General features: G+C 35.7%; 1 protein-coding gene across 2 annotated transcripts in view; it reads left to right on the plus strand.

Annotated features, from left to right (window-relative positions):
- Positions 1 to 21,481, plus strand: part of LOC136864670 (ankyrin-3) — a 229,902-nt gene that overhangs the window by 176,308 nt on the left and 32,113 nt on the right. For both annotated transcript variants that reach the window (XM_067141968.2, XM_067141969.2), the window contains exons 18-21: positions 9,639 to 9,770; positions 10,032 to 10,152; positions 16,213 to 16,437; positions 20,812 to 20,972. In XM_067141968.2, coding sequence (XP_066998069.2) covers positions 9,639 to 9,770; positions 10,032 to 10,152; positions 16,213 to 16,437; positions 20,812 to 20,972 — 639 coding nt within the window. The remainder of the gene's footprint in view (positions 1 to 9,638; positions 9,771 to 10,031; positions 10,153 to 16,212; positions 16,438 to 20,811; positions 20,973 to 21,481) is intronic.

The raw sequence follows: 21,481 nt of genomic DNA on the forward strand, positions 1-21,481 counted from the left end.
TCATATGTCGTATACTAATGTATATTTTATGGTTAAAAGTATTCTATAATCCTTCAATAAATTATGTTGTAAAGTTTGCTTTATATTACATATTTCATGAGACCCACGTTCATAGCTTAGCGTGTTAACACAAGTTCCATGACAGATCTAGAAATATGAGCAGGGTAATCCCGGGCCATGGCAACATGTAGTGCTACTATAAGTGTGATTCTTCCTATGTTTAGCTCCTCGTATCTACTTCAGAAAAAATACTAGGCTGTACTTAATGTTAAATTCTACTTTGTCAATACACACTTTATTATTATAATTTACTTCTACGGACATCTCTTTTACTCAAGTTAATAGTGTCTACACAAACATACACACACATTCAAAGAATATAAGTCGAAATGCAACAACTTGCGGGCGATATACAGTTATCTGCCAAACGCCTTTGAGTGCATATATTCTTTTAATATCAGGGCAGGAAAGAACGATGTAGTGTCGTGATGACTCGTCTGAAAATCAGTACTTTCCATTTAAAAGTAGCATAACTATAGTAGGTACAGAATTTAATGCTCCTGGACTTACAAATAAAATTCTGAGTATCTAAATAACGAGAATGCAAATTCATTATTTAAAAATCTGAAACGTGGGAAATATTCCATTCGTATTAGGGCGAATATAAAGAAATACACGGGGTGTTCGGGAAATAAGTACAAGTATTTTTCTACTGTTTACTTGTAGGGACCTGAATACATAATTATGAAGTTGAAAATGTTATGTTTGTAGCTCAGGTAGTGTTTAATGATGAACAACTAGTGCTTTGTTCAGATACATTACAATGTTTCCAATGTGAAAATGTTCGCTACTTGTATGTAAAACGTTGTCGTACAACTTAAGCACGCATACTCCCAGAAGCTGGGGCGCAGGAATGTACCGGGAGTGGTTTCCTGCACATTACGCATACATACGTCCGTCCTCAACTAACAGTGAAGTGATGTGAACAGCTTCAGTGCAGTGATGTACTTAGAATTTCTTCTTACACATTACACATGCGTTTTGCCTGGTGGTTGAAGCCAACGGGCAAGTGAAGCTACTATATACCTCACAAATATTGCACTCTACTTCAAGCTCCATTCTCGAACAAATCATGAGCTAAATGTAAAAGAAATATAATATTTTATGAACTGCGGACGTTCATTCCTATTTCTCTCACATATCCTGTATATAAAGCCATAGAATTGTAGGGGAATGGTGACGTGATATGAAGTAGAATAATGATTTCCTTTATCCCGTAGACCATCTAAAATATATTTTAGAAAAGCACAAGGTATCCAGTGGAATATTTCATTCACTGTAACATTAAATATGTAAATTAAGAAATCTGTATCTTGAGTATTTCAATAGAATTACTTTGGTTTAGATTTATCCGTTAAATACCCTATTGAAATAATATAAATATAGGTTAGTGATACTCATATAGTGGAAGAACACTTAGGTTTATTGTAATTCTGTATTAAATAATTTAAGAATATCGATAAAAGGAACTTAATCACGAGGTTGGTGCGGACTATTATAAAATTATATACATTTAAAATTGTATTATTTAAGGTTCATTAAGATCATTTAATTTTCTGTAGTGTACTTGTCTTAGTAGCTTCCTTTGTAATACCGGCATATGATTAATACATTCTGTTGTGTGTAATGGAAACTAGTTAGTTTCTTGAGAAGCAGAATACAAATATTATTTCATGTATCCAGCAGCATGTGAACTAAGAAATATTTTCTGTTAATAGTGAATTTATCGTAGTATAATCGCTTAAGATGTATTTTCTAAAATGAAATTGTGATGAGACACTTTGTCAGTGTTGTCTTTCTGATTAAAATTGAGATTTAGACTATTATTTATAATAGATTAATGTGAGTGGTACACCCCTTAAAGCTGCTAATTTATTTCGAACATAGCAATATGTAAAGTAAATTGCAAGTATTCCGTAGGTGTCACGATGTGAAAAATAACTTTGTAATTTCATGAATAGTTTCTGTTAATGGATTTGATTTTGCAAACGGAACATTTACACAATTACAAATATTATATTCTGGCTGTTGTTTGGAAAACAGATCTTCAAATCTGTTTAACCCTTTCACTGCTGAATATACCTGTACCAGTTTATTACCAGATTGCATTTACTTTACTTCAAATTCAAGTTCCGAACAAAATCTACAGCTCCTGCAGTAGGGGTATAATAATTTGAAATGAGCGTTGTATACTTCACATCACCGCCATCATTAACATTATTATTACCTCGTATAATCATCCAAATATCTTGCGCAGCATGCAGTAGATTAGAATGTTTTAGGCCCCTTTAAACAACAAGCACCATCATCATCATATTAGATTGTTACAACTCAAGGAAAGGCGTGAAGGAAGATCTTAATAACTCTTTGGTCGTGAATAACTAAGAGTTAGTTTCTTGTACCTTAGCAGAAAAATCAAATCTCTTCATTCACAGAATTCCCTAACAGCCATTGTGGGATTGCAGTACAAGATTATTATCATGCAATTTAATTTTAACCGAAACATTCTTTCTCCTTGTATATTAACGTGATTCTATAAAAAATTTAAGAATAAAATATATCTTGTCCTAAGTGTATATAATTTATATTTTATTAGTTCACCGAATATCGAAGAACTTTCCTCGAATAATACCACACAATCACAGGAATGTCTACTAATGACCAATACACTTGAAGAACCAATACCATTTTCATGTGCATTCAGAGTGACTGATGACCGCAAACAGTTTCATTGCTCTCATAATTTGAGTTAAGCAGTGAAAGGGTTAGTAGAATATTCCAGCTTTTATATGGCACTGGTGAGTTATTTACATACTTTTAAAAATAGTTAATTTCTGCGTAGAAGGTACTAAACTAATTTATTCAAGGCGCATGTTAGAGATAAAAATGAAGGAAATAGGGTATATCTGTACATATAAAATGACCACCAAACAAGAGTTTACAGCAAACAAAAATGAGGCGTGCAATGCGAGTTGACGGGAAGAACAGATTGTATTCCTCCAAAACCGTACCGGTCCTTACCGCTGGAAGACACCAGTCACTCTTGTCTTCAACAAGAAATAGTTGGGAAACAGCAGCATTATAAAACAAAAAAGGGAAAATGAAAAGTAGGAAATGATTTTCCTTACCTTAATAACATATCAATGGAGGAGCGGAAAGGAACTGGCCACCCTACCGCACGTAAACTCCGGCTCAGGAACACCTCTGCGGAGGTTCGGACCTGCCTTCGGGCAGAATAACCCTTACCTTACCAATAACATATCAGGTGCTGAAAATGATTTTCAGTTTCGTATATTCAGACCACCAGTCATCGAAGGTATCTTCGAAGGAAATTCTGTGACACGCGTCATAATTTTTCTTCTGTCATTTCACTTATCACTCTCCTAATTTAATTTGTGCACTACGAAAACCTTAAAGCACAGAGGTGGCGAGACACCACACTCCTGTGCTAAACGGATAGACGGTTTACGAGGACTAACCTGAAGGCTGACACGCAAATCTTCACGTTTTTTGTCAGTTAAGATCCTATGTCTTCTTTTTAAGACGGACCCAGTTGCGCGCTCTTTTCAATGAAAACACGGACATACGGTTTGGAAGGTATGCAACTTTTCGGAAATCGTGCCCAATATTACCGTACAAGCTTATCATACGATTTCTTTCTTAAAAGATTTGTTTTAATAACAAAAACACGTTGCCCAATGGTGTACTTGACCATGACGGATAATCGTTACTGTGAACTTTATAATCACAATAACTCAACGCTTCAAGTAAGTCACGAATCTCATTAGCGCAATTATAGTGTTGTACTAACGACCGATCATTACGGGACAGAGGATGGGACAAAGAAGTTTTGTCTCTCACCAGGTAGCTCCTTGCTCGTCCCTTCCATGTGCCGTAAACACTTGTTTGGTTGTTACTGTGCTGTATACATATATATATATATATATGTGTGTGTGTGTATGTGTGTGTGTGTGTGTGTGTGTGTGTGTGTGTGTGAAATTCTTCTTCCGTCGGCTATAATCCAAAAACTGAAAATATTCATTACCTCTCTAGACCATTATTAAAGGTGTCTTTTGGGCAAAGTGCAGAATCTGCAGAGCGATTATTTAGTAGTTTAGCTGGGTGTACCACCTTGCTCAGTTTTTACACTGCATACTTCATGAAGTTTGTGAAGCAGTTTGGTCTAATTAAAGGTGACGAAGTGTTGGATCCTGGTGTTTACGGAAAACCCGCGCACGCACAGCATGTCTACTTGCCTTTTTATGAGGGCCAAATGCTGCTCACGCGTAAGTTTCATTTTGCCCCAGTTATTCCACTGTCTACTTTAGGGAAAAGTTTGAGGTTTGGTTTAGTAATGCAGCAACTCTTGTTAGACAAGTACATACAATGCTACTGATATAATCATGTAAATATGCATTATTCACCAACTGACTTGCTTTACTAATACTCAATATAATATGAAATTTGAGTGGCCTAAATTCTAAATTCAAAGCAATGAAGAAGTTGTTTGGTTATTTTACTTTTCCCAGTTTTGATTTAGGCGTTTGTATAGTGAATTCCTAATGACCAAATTCTTAATGTGTACCAGCCAAAAAATGTATCTTCTTTGACTCAAAATCAATTTGGCGCTGAGGTTGAATGTCTTCCATAGAAATATAGCTGAACACTTTTTAGACATGTTTCTCTCTATGATGAGCAACATCAAGTCAAATTAGATTTTCCCTTTATTTCAGGTATTTCATTGTTAAGATTTGTAGTAAGTGGCATTAGAAGGCCTTTGTAAGAAGGTTCTGCATGATGGAGAAAGCCAGTTTTTCAAAATTATGGTTATTTGTTTTAGTTAAATCAAAAATAATCTCAGACGTAGTAGCAAAGCAGAAGTCTTCTTGGAGTTCTCTATCCATTCTCTAGTGCGTGTTAAAGTATCTACATACATGTCTGTAATCCTGAATTAGTATCTCGTTAATAATTAAGTTTGTAATGTATCGTTTAAGTCATTTTCTACTGTAATCCTTCACTCTCAATGTGCAATTAATATTCTAATATCACCAGTTTTGTACTGTCCTGAATGGCCACCAATGATATCCAGTGACATTTTCGAAGTTGCCATTGATTTTTGTTGTGTGTCAGCCAATTAGATATTGTCTTATTTGACTCAAAATCATCTTGGTGCTGAGGTTGAATGTGTTCCATAGAAATATAGTTGAATCTTTTTTAAACATGTTTTTCTTTATGAGGAGCAACATATATTTTAATTAGTTGTTTGTCCCTTTAATTACGGTATTTGGATGGTTAACGTTTATTATAAGTTTCATTAGACTCGTTTTCATTGAACATTCTTTTAAGAAATTCTGAGTATGTTTAAACTTTTCCATTTAACCATGTAATTGTGTTTTCTCTGGTGTGTCCAGTATCCTCAAAGTATTGCAATAACAGACAAAGCTAAGTCCCTATTCTCATTAACAGAAAGCTTCCTCTAGCTCATTAATGTAACTTTTATCATCAGTTATATACTATCATCGAATAATTCAACCACATCCTTAAAGTGTCATTATCATACAAGCATTATAATTATTGGTGAATTAGCGTATTTTTCATGCGTGTTTACAGATCAATTACTAATTTACTTTTTGGTACAGTGATATAAGGTCTTTGTAACAAAGTTCTGCATTATGGAGCAAGCCAGTTTCTCAAAATGATGATTATTTGTTTTATTTAAAACAAAAATAATCTCAGATGTAGTAGCAAAGCAGAAGTCTTCTTGGAATTCTCTATGCATTCTCTTGTTCGTATTACAGTATCTGCATATGTCTGTAATCCTGAAGTTTTAGATGAGCAGCATAGAGAAAATGATTATGGAAGGAATAATGTTTGAAATACGAGTAACATCTGAATGACTTTCCCTTTATCCGGAAAATCAACTTTATAATTGGCTGGAAATATTTCACGCTTATTCAACCAATATCCTTCGTAGACTTATCTAAAACTGATAGGATTTGGAGATTTTTGATGAAAGAATGTGTGCACTTCTGGCCTAGATGTGTGTAATAGTTAGTTATTCTTTAAGGAAGCCAGTAAAATTTCCCTTGCTTGCTGTGTGCTTTGCTGTGTATTCATGTACGTACATCCTACAGTTACTTTTTTGACTTAATGAAGTCTTATGCCATGTAATATGGATATCATGCGTATCCAGAATACAGTATTAATATTATTCTCCTCTCCAATGATCACTAAATATTCCACCATTCGAATACTATTTCCTATACTGCTGATGGGTACATAATGCCACATCATGCAGGTGTACCACTTTATTACCACATCTAAAATACCGTACCTTACCGGTACATTTCTGTCTTTGCTAGCACATTTATTTTCTTACATCTTGCGGTACGTTGTTGTAACAGTCACCTGTAACTAACATTTCCTTCTGTTGATGAAGGGGTAGTAGATCTTACTGAAAAATCTATTTTTTCTCTTATTTCCAAGATTTTTCAGCTGTAGAATACCAGTGAATATTTATGAATTCTGCTTATTTACTGTAGATATCTCAAAGCTAATGATCTCATTACTTTGCCCCTTAAGGCAACAAACCCCACCTTCGCTAACATATGGATACGTCTGGAATATTTTGCACTCAGATAGCTTGCGATTACTTCCTCATTTAGCCTATGACTTACTTCATTCGCTTGCTTCAATCTGACTACACCTTTCCTGGAGACCTGATTTGTGTCGGGATTAGTTTCAACACCAATAAATCATTTCTGTAACCAGAACTCACCACTTTGATTTCACCTAAGTGAAAGCCGCATCAATAATTTAAGCAATTATTTATGATGTCCACAAACTCCACGAGTAACACTAGGGACAGATTATGATGGTGCCTTGTATCTTCACTTAACTCATTTACGCGTGTAAACTTCAATATGATTCTCAGTTTGAATACACCCTCATTAACAATATGCATGATTAGATTTGTTACATTTGAGATTATGTTCGACATTCGTCTTTCCCTTATGTTCTCTTTTCATTATGTAGTTCTTTTAGTTTGGTGATGTCTTTTAACCATGAATACATTATATGCATGATATCAGAAATGTAATATTAGAGAGTAATGAAGAAAAGTTCTGTAGTTGATTGTCTCCTTCTGTGATGACGCTCTTTATAATTATCATTGGCCGTGGTGTGATAGTTCAGACATTCTTCTTTTCTTTCAAATTGATTGTACACACAATAGTGTTCATTGACTTTCTCTTGCATAAGTTCCATAAAAGATATTTCCAAGACTGAATAGTATAATAACTGCCATAATTCAGCATTTGCAGTAGATAGAGGATCCATACCTTTCTTATCAAACAAGCTGTGGTTTGATTTCTGACATGCTTATTTGTAAAGGTGCATGTACAGTATGGAAACTTTTATATGAGAATAGGTATGATGGAAATGCCGTATCACCGGATTCATTTGCTATATTTGTGACTATTCAAGATTGGGTTCTTGATAAGTTAGTGATTTAACTGTAGATAAGTTATGAAAAAATATATTGTATTAACATTTCTCATGATATGTAAGTTTTCCCCATTAAAACCATGTTCAGTTGATTAGCGATTTTTTGTATTTTTCATTAATTAGCTGTAATAATAAGAGATGAACAGTATATATCTTTAAAACATTAAATCATACTGTCATGATCTACAATTGCTTACGACTTCTATCATTATGTATCATTTTAGATCTCAAATTTTAAATATTATAATGATAAACAGTATTGTTCGTGATGAGCTGAGTTCCCTTTTACTTACTTGCATGATATCAGAAATGTAATATTAGAGAGTAATGAAGAAATGGTTTGTAGTTGATTATGTCGTTCTGTTATGATGCTCTTTTTAAGTGTCAGTAGACATGGTGTGATAGTTCAGATATTCTTCTTTCCTTTCACTTATATCATTATACTAAAACATTCAATAAACCACAATATTTTATCGATATTCTCTCTCTCTCTCTCTCTCTCTCTCTCTCTGTCTGTCTCTTGCTTAGTATATTTTTCTTGTCCTTTTGAAACTTATCCATACAGTTAGTGAATAAAAGAAATAGTGATCCAAGGTACAATATTGGACTTTTTATAATTAGAATTTATATTTCTATCTTTTCATGTTTGTATATCGAAGGGCTCCTATATTCTGGAGTATGAATTACACAAAGTATTTCCTTCTTTATCATCCTTTGTCACTTCAGCATATTTTCTTAGTTTTTAGTCATTGGTTATATTGAGTCCTTATATTGTGCCTAGCAAAGTTTATTGGTAGGGGCCGATGATCTATATGTTAGGTCCCTTTAAACAACAAGCATCATCATCATCATCACCATCACCATCATAATCATCATCATCATCATCATCAAAGTTTAATGGAGATAATTAGTTTTTCTCTCTCACTATGCTCAGAGAACAGGAGTTCTACATTCAAATAACATGGTTAGTAATGGTCTTCAACCATTTCTTACTAAAGTTCATGAATGCTTTATTCTGGCATTCTCTTCTCATTTCACACCTTATTCTCACCTTTATGTGAGATTTATTTCTGTATAATACGCACATACGAACACTCTCTGGGCATCTTTCTTCTCTTCCTGGTAGGTGATACAGATATTACAACTTCTATAAAATATAGAGAGTGCACCGGTATATTCAGGGATGCTCTCAGTGATTACCTTGGCCATTACTGCTACAGTATAAGAAATATTAAGCATTCAACAAGGAGTTTGAAATGTTTTATTTCTCTAATAAGAAACTATGTGAATGAAGTAAGTTATGTAATAAAGTGACTAGGCAACAACGACAAACTGCATGAACCCAATCCACGACGTAGATTTTGAAGTAAGACTTTTCCTGTACCTAGCTCCATCTTTGTAAAGTTATACGAGTGTCTGTGCAAGGTGCGTTGATGTCAAATCATAGCGAGAATATTGTGTAGACAACTTAACATCGGTTAAATATAGCCATGTTTCAAAATTTTGGTTTAACATACGTCGGTACAACTGAGCATTTTGCGGTCTTCATTCCAAACACCCTGTATAAAACTGACTACTATTTTAGACAAAGTTTTCAGACGCCCAATTATTTGCATTATACACAAGTATTGTCCAGGTCCAAAATGTTCCATTCACCCTTTAGCCAGTGCGTTTAGCTAGGAAGTGAACTGTATTAAGATTCCCTTAGCTGGGTTTTCTAAAGATATCTGTGCTTAATATTGCAACCACTTCTGTAGTGTAGCTTTACTTGGAATTATTGTTTAAGTAATGGATGTTGGACTGCATTTATTTGTTTTTTGTGTTCGGTTGATATGTTTAAAAACGTGGGTTAAATGCATGCATCTGTTACCCTATAGAATAAAATACCTATCTTGTATCAGTATACACATTATATATGTTTGGGAACGAGATTCGAGGCAAATTATCTATTTTACCTTTTCACTGTAGTGATTTGTTAGATTATAGTGAATTAGGTGTGAATTTTGAGACATTACTTTCACCTCTCATTTAACAGAAATAACTGAACTGCGCAACATATTCTCTATTTGCAGGCGAAGACACTATGTTGAGTGATCAGCCGTACAGGTATTTGACAGTTGATGAAATGAAGAGTTTAGGAGATGATTCCTTGCCAATTGATGTTACCCGCGATGAGAGAATTGATTCCAACAAAGAATCCATGGGTAAATATATTTCAAATTATTTCAGTGGAAATATATAGAATTAATTGTTTGTGGGCTTTTGCAATAAAAATAGAATATTGCATAAATTTAACTAATGATAAAACTGTCAGTGGAACTCCAAAACAGTATTAGAATTTAAGGAGTCCTGAAATGATCTGTGTTGCTTTTTAACATTTTAAAAAGTTTTGATTGTGGTTTTTATGACCACTTTGCTACCCATTCTACTGTCACTATTACTGGAAACGTCTTATCTTTTCAAAGCACCGCCAACAGCCGTGGATGATACTATCAGTCCTCAACACATAAAAGAAAGCTATTCCCAATTTACCGCAAATTATGCTCCAGATAACATCGACATCGCTCGGCACCCAATTCATGTAGGGTAAGTTGAAATTTATTTTGTCGTTAGTATGAAATTGCCTCATGAAAATGTAATTTCTGTTAATAATTTTGTTCACCAAATTATGTTTCCATTTTTGTCCTTGTTAATTTCGCCTTCATTTTATCAAGGATGCCAAGTTCATCACAGACAATTTATGATCTATTTCCTTTTGATAGAATGTATAATATATTTTCTACAAAGGATACTTGTTCATAAACGAAGGGGATACTTCTTAATTTGTTATTTTAGAACGTTGTACACTGCATGAAATACGTAAAAAATAATCAGGTACAATTGCCAGGCCAGTACCCTTTCTTTATTAGCTTTATGTCATTTACAGTGGATGTGACATGGCTACGTACTTACTTGTTCTAACGAGTTCACGAACAAACTCTTTATCATTCTGAAATAGAGGGATGGTAGGAAGCATTTCATACCATTTAACAAAAGACTCCTGATTTACAGGGAGTGCGCAGTTCCTAAATATTTTAGTAGTAGGTACTCCACTTTTCCCTTGTTATTTGACTCGTTTGATTCAGCTAGACCCTCTATAACAGAACAATTGGTGAAAGGTTTGATACGGTTCCAAGTTGTGGTGTGATAAAATTACTATAAATATCCTTTCTACCATCGCAATTAGCGATACAGTCGAAAGGTCATATCCTATCATTCAAAAATTCTATTGTTGTGATAGGTTTTACCTCACCCATACCTGTAAACACGGCTTTGAGGGTAGAGTAAACTTGGTGCTTATCCAATAAAACATCCGAAATATTTTATCTGTGGTATATGTACAAAGGTATTAAATAAGAAATGCTAACCATAAATATCTCATTCAACAGTTGTTGAATATCAATACTATTGTCGCTTTGGTAGACCGAATTATCTCAAAAAGATTAAATTCTTCAACATTCACTTACAACAGATCCTCAGGGTGTATCAGAGAAGTACAGGAAATGGAATAATTCTGTAACTCCCTTCAAGAAGTTGTGTGCATAATGTACTGTATGAAAAGGGCGTAAATTTAATCTGAAAGTTTTGTAATTATGGAGCACTAAAATATACTAAAAATACGCTGCATATGTTTGCTTCTTACAGCGTTCTGTGAATGATGTACAGTAGAGCATAGTAATACAGCCATGTTATTTAACTTTAGCAGCTGAGGAGAGTAGCCATCGTGATTTCATGGTAGATTCACGTGTTTCCTACAGGTGTTAAACAGTATAGTGTTTCCTACAAATGAATGATCCCCTTTTCAGACTGTAACATTCCGGTTAAATTCTATGTGAAATTGTAATGAGTTTGTTATGTTTCACTTAATTAGTAGTTTTCCATAAGTTCTAATTATTTTTGAATTGGTGTTATATTTCATTCATATTTATTAACCATGTGTTTTCCTCTCTCTTGGTTTCCGAAGGAAATTACATTGGAAGAAGTAAGTCATAACAATAATACTTAAAACCCTTTATTCCATGTAGAAATATTTGTTTAACGTTGCATGCTATTTGTAGATTGAAATGAATAAAGCTCAAATAGGAGCCGAATTGAGCATTATAGTCAGATTGTAATCGATTTTAAGAAATAAGAGCTAGCAGTAAGGTGGCTTAATTATAGTATTATTGTGCAATTTTAATTACAACTATAAAATCTTCCAAACCCAATCTTAATTTAAAATAGTGCAGAATGGAGTTTCTCTTGATATTCTCCTCTTTAGGCATTATTTCTCTTCTAATCAAATATGGAATATTCTTTAAAAGATTGATTTTTTAAGAAAATGCCATTTATTTTAATATCTGATTACTAATATTATGGGAGTTCAGTTCACTGGCAGGTTGCGCACATTTCAAAATAGTCATAAAGTAATAAAAAACCTACAGCCTGTTTTCAAGTCAGTGACCGGGTCAGTGATGGAATGAATGAAGCCCCCATTTTGCGGCGAGGATAGGAATTGTACCGGCTGCAGAAGCCTCTTACTCATAAAGTAATATGTTACCTAATTGGTTGAAATGAAAAAAATGTCCCAACAAGGAACAGATGTTTTAAAGATTTCCAGCATTCATTCCAGTTTATTGACAACGTCAAAATTTACACATATTCACAGATGTTTCTAGGTAAACTTGTTTAAACTCCATACTGCTTGTTCGCCTGAAGATTGCAATGTTTCAGGACATCTTATCTCCGTAACTTACTTTTAGCAAGAAATGTCCTGAAATTCTGCACTAATACTTCAAACCTGCTAACAAACCACATTTTCTCAGATAAGATAAAGTACAACATACTATTTTTAGCAATATTCATGGATTTTATCAGTCAATACCTGAGCAAGAATATTGTGGTTTAATAAAATTTACATCATCGTATTCTATCTTAACAATAATTCATATCCATATGCCTATAAATCGTAATCTCACTGTGACCAGGTGCCAGCAAGCGCGACTATCCAATTGATAAAATTATGATCACTATATTATACTTTTACTTATATTAATCAGTTTACGCTGAACACTTCCAAAATGTTCTTAATTATTTGGAAGTTTCATACTATGTCGAGTTTTAAACAGTATATTAATATAAGCTTATATACATATGTACAGCGTGTTTGTAAAATTGTTGGTCGCATTCATTCGAGGACACGATATACTAAAGCATTAAGAAAAGTTCTTGTAAATATGTGCCTCACGTAACTTCGTTTCGGTGAATTTGTACATTCAGTCTTTCGACATTTTACTGAGTAAGTGAGTATGTGATGGGCTACTTTTGTTTGTTCTTCTTACTCATGTAGCTGATACCATTGCACGTCATGCAGAGTGTTAAATGTATTATAGGGTCTATTACACTTTATTTCTGTGGCGACGTTTTCAATTTGGCGATGAGAATTTCGCCCTGAGCTGTGATTGGACTTGATAATGAATCACTCCAACCAGGAAATGTAATACATTCAATTCCATCCATCAAATTAACGCACCATAATTAAGACGTCTCTATGTGAATCGTTTACCCAACAAACATCTTCCCAACATTTACAGTGATACCATCAACACTGACGAGTCACAGATTCATTAAAAAAAGAGGTGTCCGAAGGTGGAAACCAGTTAGTAAGACCTAGTACACAACTTTTAATCACTAAAATCGTATTTTGAAATATGCACATGAAAAGTTTGGCGCTAGTATCCGAAGCTCGAAAAAGTCCGATGCACGGCTGTAGGAGAATTCGTATTTATTCATAACATGTTCATCACCTACTGGCACTTAAGGAAGATTCTTCCAATTGGTTCAATTGTGTGACTGGTCCTTGCAGATATATATATATATATTGTTGACTCATATGTACTTTCAATTGTATTATTTATCGACGAAATAGGATTTTCTAGAGTTAAAATCGTAAAGATTTATAACACTAATCAGTGAAGTAATAAAATCCTCATTCTATCCTTCAGTCATTATACAACCAATTCAACATTAATTTATGAGCAGGAATACATGGCAGCAATATAATTAAATCTCTTTTCTTGGTCGGAGACAAACAAATCACACTTACATACTATACATTTTTTCAGAAACAGTAGCATTAATTATTGAAGGCGCTTCCACTTAATGATACACTGTACATCAGGCGTGAATTGTGCATATTAGCAGACCGCAACATTTAAGCCAATTAATATAAATTTCTTGATAAAAAAAGTCCTAACGAATGAATTGGTCGCCCAAGATCTATTGGATGATCTCTGAGTTCTTCAGACTGTTTAAATGTAGGGTTGCTAAAACAATTGTCCACTCAGCACTCGTTCTCAACATTGAAATACTTCATCAGTGTATCTTATATGTCTGCCAGTTTATTTAATAAACACCTGGGATTTATAAAATCATGACACTTTATGACATAATTGCAGATTTGCATCCGCCTGAAGGTGGTTATATTAGTCTCGTTCTATTGCAAAGAGAACGTTCACACTACTGGAGTACAAAACTGACTATGGATTCTGCCACTGGTAGACTGCACGTAAATCCTAGTGCTAGCCCCATATAGGAGGATTGTACTCTGTGACAAGTCAGTCAATATTTATTCTTTGCATCATTACGCTTCAAGCACAAAACACCAACTAGTTTACAGCTGGGGCGTTCCTCAGAAGCGGCTCACTTGGATCCCATCCGATTAGAGTGATAAGTGGGCGAAGGGTACTAGCCCTAGGCTTCAGAAGCAAAGCAGGATTGCCTCTTTGGTGACAATCAATTTTGGGACCCTGACTGTATCCCAAGTGCTCAAACGACGATGAGTTTACATTGCCTGCGTACAGGAATCTAAATCGAAATGTGTCAAGGTCCTGGATATAGGTGAAGGGTACAAGTTTCGGTACTTCGGTACTACACGGAGAAGTAGTCCCACTTTGTCAGTTGCTACGCGATATAATCCCTGAGATATAGGGCATTTGACTATTTTATGATGATCCAGATCGTCACTGTGTCAACGATGTTCAGCATTGTGTCGTGCTATGTATCACAAACAGTATGCCTAGTTGATGAAGGAGATAAATTGTGTTCTGATCTATACGCACATATATCCTCAACTGATCCTGGCGAATCCACATTCATCTTAGGGGACCTCAACTTTAATGCTAGGCACTCTCGGAAAAACTTTGACCGGGTCGTTGGTGGATGCGGTCTTGGCTCATATGATGAGGCTAGAGAGTTGGGTGTGAATTAGAGTGTCCTGAAACGTATAACCTTGCGACGGTAAATCCATTTAAGAAGCATTTCTTGCACCTCATCACGTGCAGCTAGACAAGACACACAAAATTACATCCTAATGGTGTTGAGAAGGGACATCCGAATCGTAGGCGTCTGTTCCCCTGATGATACAGACCATAAAAGGAGGAGGGCGTGATGCAAACAGCGGACCTCGCATCTTGACGGGAGCAAAGCCAGGAAGCCAGGAGAAGGGCGAGGAAGAAGAAGATGAAGAGACATGACTATAGATCAAAAAGATCAGACATTAGGTTTTAAAAATGCCTTCCTTGACCTACAGTCTCCTGTCCCGTTTCGAAAAGTCTTAGTTATGAATAAAAATGTAACCTACATATACATATTTTGCAATACCGTTTGGAATCCGAATCACCAGTCAGTAACGTAGCGATGCTGAAGGTTTTATTTTGCGCGGTGTTGCGTGGTGAAGCATATTCAAAATAGTTAACTTACTTCAAGTTATTGGATAAGCCTAACATGCAATAAAAATATTTTGGATTTTATGCGGCACTGATCAGCATGTCTAGAAACTGGAAAAATACTAAGCTATCATTAAAATTTTGAAAAATAGATTTATGAATTTGTTCATTTTTAAATCAACATCAGAGAACAGTCTCCAAAATTAATCCGTAATTCTTTGCAACAGAATTATACTTGCCTGAATGATCGGCTGAGAAGCTTTCGGTTTAGAGATCCAAAGGTTCAATTCCCACCGGGGCCAGAGAATTCTATTGTATATGGTTAATTCCTCTGGCTTAAGGTCTGGATGATTGTGTTCGTCTTAATACACACCTCTTAGTTTACACACATCACGCCACATTACCAACCACCATTGAAATACGCAATATGGTTGGTGTCTGGAAGGTAATCAGTCCGTAAAGGTGGACTTACAACACTGTAGTTCCCATCTCAAGTTACTGAGAAAATACCGGTAAAGAAGAAAGGGTTAAATTCATTCTAATGAAATTAAAATGAATTGTAAGTACTAATGTACTGAAAAGTATAAACTCACCGACTGAAGTGAACATAAATAGCACAAATACACGACAAGGTTAAGAAAGATAAACCTAACTATGAGGAGAATATCAAATTACTTGAATTCTTTTAAAAATATGGATGACGTCATGCTCCTTTATTTATTGGTGAGAATAACGATTTTTTTTGTTTTTGTGAGCTTAAGTATTCAATCTTTATACTACAGTAGATAAATACAGTTACGAAACTACAACGCTTTACATATACTTAATCGTGATTTGTATAAATGACTGAAATTAAAAATATTTAAATGATAAAATGGTATTCATAATCTTATCTTTGTAGCTTCTTGGTGAGTTTCCTTGTGGATGCTCGCGGTGGCGCCATGCGTGGTTGTAGACACAGTGGAGTTCGAGTAATTGTACCTCCACGCAAAGCAGCTATGCCTACGAGGGTCACTTGCCGCTACCTCAAACGAGATAAACTAAGTCATCCACCTCCTCTTATGGAAGGAGAAGCTCTGGCGAGCAGAATCCTGGAATTGGGACCGGTGGGAGCCAAATTTCTTGGGTAAGTATGTCCTAATTCAGAGTCCGGGACGAGTTTTCATATATACAGTAATAATTTTACATACTTAGCTGTCATTGCAGAAGTATTTCATGGAAGTTCATGTTCAACTTGGCAAAGTTTTGGGAAAAATTTTTCCACTTATGCCATTACAGTTATGATATGCTCCAATAATTTTGACAGCTACCCTGATGAAACTTCATTTAAGAAACTTTCCCTTTAGATGTTCTTTCTACCTCAAACGTAAATGTGCTGCCTTCAGTTCCGTTCTTCGTCAAACACTTTAGCATTCCATCTCAAGGGACACAGATCGATAATGGATGGCATTTCGTGTTCGATAATGTCATGTAAACTCATCTCATGCAATTAGAACATTAGAACATTTATTGAACATAACAGGCGACTTCGCCACTATACATGTTCACATACAGAGTAAAATAAATAATAGAGATTAATAAAATGAAGCAATACAAATTTAGCTGTCTGCTGCCACCGTCCGACCGTGTCATCCCCCTGGTGAGAAGAAGGCCGCCTTCCCCATGATGACACGGCCGGCCCTAGGGAGAACCCCAACCATCCTACCAGATGACAGTGTGTTTTCTTCTCACCCTTCCATTACGACGGTCCACATCTAACTGGATCCTCTCTCCTCCCCTATCCAACCTATCGTATTCTTCCCTTCCTTGACTTATTTGGAGTGGGCCTTACCCACCCCGTCTTTCTCACTTGCCCATCGTCCCTTACACCACCCTAATATGCATGAATGGTGAGAAAAAAGCACCTGCCCTAATATAATAATAATAATAATAATAATAATAATAATAATAATGGACAACTCATATTACAAAAAAGGGTAAGGAAAGAAATTGCCGTATCCCCTGGGCATGTTATGAGGTTCGTTGGATACTCCGGAAACGTAAAACCGCCAAATAGTCACCACAGTAGTCATCCTCAGAACCTCGTGCCATGCCCCTCATTCCGTTGAATATCTCATGCAATTTGCATATTACCAGTGGTTGAGACCAATAGCTACGATTTAATTCACCAGACCAGCTGAGAATATATTGGCTTAGGCAGTGACCTTCTATGCTCTTAGTCGCGGGTTCAAGTCCTTACCCAATTTGTAGACGTTTGAAACTGTTAAAATGCGAAATATATGTATATGTCTCTTCCTGTTAAGTTCACCCTTTTCATGGTAAAATTCTCGCATTCCGTTGCAAGTTCTCATCTATAGCAATTGAAGGGAAGTTAAACGTACGGCATAATACACTGCACAACGTGATGTTTTTCATAACAAATCCGCATACTGGCTCTAGAGCATATTTTAAAGCTGAATTCAAATATTCAATCAGAATTGTTCTGTCAGGCATAGTTGTTTGCGGAAGCCATTTCTGTGTAGACCCTAATATATTTATATATATTAGGCTTTCTTTAGTCCACTTGGTGGCCAAAAGGTGTCAAGTCTATACTGTATGATACCGTGGCGAGCCGGTTCGTGTCCCGTTGGTCGAACAAAATGTCACCATCAGAATGTTGTTCTACAGGGTGAGAGAGAAGGTGGTATACGATTTATAATCAACGGATTGCGTGCCAAAACCTGGATTTAATTCCAAACCTCTCTGCAGTGTATATGGTGATTCGTCCGTAAGATGGAGACGTTAAACCTTGAGCGGACCCCTAGATGATTTTCGACACAAGAAGGCTATGTGCCGGCACGAGTTTCACCCTCTCCCTTCCTCTATAATACACCACGTTATTTATTTCATCTCATTAATTCATGTGATGGGGTGAACGTCAGGAAGGGCAACCTTTCGTAAAATCGCGCCACGAGGGCTCACCTCACTTCATATCCGACTACGTTGAGAAATACGACAATGATAGGACATACATACATACATAAGGCTTTCTTTGTTATAATGTTTGTCATTTTTGTGTTATAGATTGTTCTTATTTTTATGTTTCATTAGATTTTAGAAGAGTTTTAACATGGTAAGAAAGTGGTAAGCATGGTAAAAAGACAATCATCGACTCATTTTTTCTACGTATGTGGTGAAATATTCTTCACATCCTAGAGGGGAAACTTCACGCCACTTGTGCAAAAGTATTCTGAACTTTATTTTAGCATAAAGTTGGTGATTTTGACAAAAGGCTGGACCACAAATATTTGCTGTATATCATGTGTTAGGCTGCTCACTGGATGGAAAATGGTATACACCATATGCCATTCGCAATTCCTGTGAATTGGAGGGAACAGAAGGGCAATTTAACTAATTGCTATTTCTGTTTAATTAACATAAGGGAGTCATGTCTAAAACGAAATATACAGTTAACTATCTCAATATTTCATCTGCAATGAGGCCTGGATTACATACTGAAGAATATCCTGTACCAAAGGAATAAGATTTCATTGCTCTGAGCGATAACTCCTACCCTGACCCAGTTGATACTTAAGACCAAAGAGACGAGATAATTTGCCCTGAATTTGAAGCAAATGTTTCATCAGAACCTCACTTTGTACAAGGTCTTATTCGGAATTTAAATTTGTCTGAAGAACTGGCTGAAATGTTAAGTTTCGGGCTCAAAGGTTAGACTCTACTCAACAAAGATATATGCATTTATCGTAGTCACGAGGGAGATTTCAAGGACTACTTCTCTAAACAGAACGGTGTAGTTTATTGTAATAATATTTGTTCAGCAATCGAGAGCCTTGAACACCAACACCAGCCAAATGTGTGGCGAATGTTCATCATCGTCTATATCATGATAGGCTCATCAAAAGTGAGTTTGAAGGCTGTAATTCTACTTAATGACAATGAATTTCCATCAATGCCTCTGGCGCATGCCACTTGTATGAGGAAACATATGAAAATGCTGTTAGAAGTAATTCAGTATACAAAATATACTATCTATGGATATTTGAAGGTCATAGCTGCATTACTGGGTTTGCGACTTGGATACACTAAGTCCTGATGTATCGTATGTGAGTGGGACAGCAAGGATAGAAAGGCCCAATACATTCAAAAACTTCGTCCTAACGTGAATATCTTATCATAAGCCACCTAAATGTGTCAAATACCCCATTGATGAATCCTGAAAAAGCGTATTTGCCTCTCCTCTATATAAAACTGGGACTTATACAAAAACGAACAGCAATTGAAAAAGTCTTTCATTTATTTATTTCAAATCTAAATTTCCCAAACTTATTGATACAAAACTGAGTGAAGGCATCTTTATAGAGCCAAAAATATGATTATTAATCAATGATGAAAATGTTGAGGAAATGCTAAATCCACTGGAAAAAAGCAGCCTGGAAATCATTCAAAAATATCCGTTCTGGTTTTCTTGGAAATCATCAAGCACAAAAAAATTACGAAACAGAGAGTGATTGCTTGAAATCATACCAAGCTATGAGATACAACATGTCTTTAAAATTTCACTTCTTGGACTCCCACCTACACTTCATCCCAGAAAATTTGTATCTGCCAGGGATGAATATAGCGAGCGTTTTCATCAGCATATTTCTACGATGGAAAAGAGGTACCGGTATCAAGGAAAGTGGAGTCCCAGTATGCTGGCCGACTACTGGTGAATCCCAAATGAGAACATGGGCAAAGTTCATCATATTCTACATTTTAGATAATCCGATATGAGGTGTATATTTATCATTTAGTGTTACGTTAATACTAATTCTACGAAATTTTAAACGTGTGCCACAACGAAACCTGCTCGATGGAAAAAAATGAAAACATGTTCGAAATTATTATTATTATTATTATTATTATTATTATTATTCCATTTCATTTCGTGGGCCTCGCATACACACCGTTTTCCATGACAAAGATATCTGTGGTCCAATAATAATAATAATAATATTATTTGTTTTACGTCCCACTAACTACTTTTAAGGTCTTCGGAGACGCCGAGGTGCCGGAATTTAGTCCCGCAGGAGTTCTTTTACGTGCCAGTAAATCTACCGACACGGAGCTGTCGTATTTGAGCACCTTCAAATACCACCGGACTGAGCCAGGATCGAACCTGCCAAGTTGGGGTTAGAAGGCCAGCGCCTTAACCGTCTGAGCCACTCAGCCCGGCTATCTGTGGTCCAAAAAGATATAAAACTTATAAAACATATCAGATATTCATGGTTTCAAAGTTCAAGACGTGCTAATAAAGATAGAACTGTATGCTTACATGCAATCTCTGCAATATTTTCTTGAGGAACTTCAGAAGTCTATTGGTTTGAAATGCTTATTCCTTTCGTGCCTTTCTCTGGCCTTTTTTGATGTAGTATCTGAAGGGCATCTAGATGGTATAATAAACTTAGGAAAGCTGTTTACACGATTCGTGCCATTAATATTTGTCTCTTTTCTTGTGCAGTCCAGTGATTATTGAAGTACCTCACTTCGGCTCTCTGCGAGGGATGGAGAGAGAGATTGTGATCCTACGCTCTGACAATGGTGAAACATGGAGAGAGCACACGATGGAAGCCAGCGAAGAGGCAGTTCATGATGTCCTAAATGAGAGCTTTGAAGGAGAAGGTAATTCATTTTGGAGTTAACATTTTCAGCAGTCTTCAATGTACCTTAGATTGTAAAAATCAATTTAATTATGATTCAGTATTTAAGGAATAGAAGAACTAGAATATTTACTTTATCACTTTAAATAAATGTTGCATTTTACTCACTCTCCTTCTGAAAAAGATACCCAAGGCTCCATACTTCCAAACAATTATTTTATGCAAATATAATGGGACAGTTCTTTAAAAAATAAGATGGAAAATATGAAATCAACAAAATTATAACAGTTCACTCAAGAGGGACGTTATTCAACAACAGAATACGAGTCTGTCCAGATTCAAAATAAATTTCTACCTAGGCATACAAATCATATGTTAAATTTACATACGTAACACAAAAGTAGTTTTCTGTCAAACAATGTACAGGTTGCAGTAGGTATACAAGAGGGAGGGTAAGTAAGGGAGATGATGTGGAAGCCAGGTGGGCAAATGTTTTAAGGGGAAGGAAACTGTGGGTTGAGGAGGCAATTT

Source organism: Anabrus simplex, chromosome 2, assembly GCF_040414725.1.
Source record: "Anabrus simplex isolate iqAnaSimp1 chromosome 2, ASM4041472v1, whole genome shotgun sequence".
NCBI classification, from domain to species: Eukaryota; Metazoa; Arthropoda; class Insecta; order Orthoptera; family Tettigoniidae; genus Anabrus; species Anabrus simplex.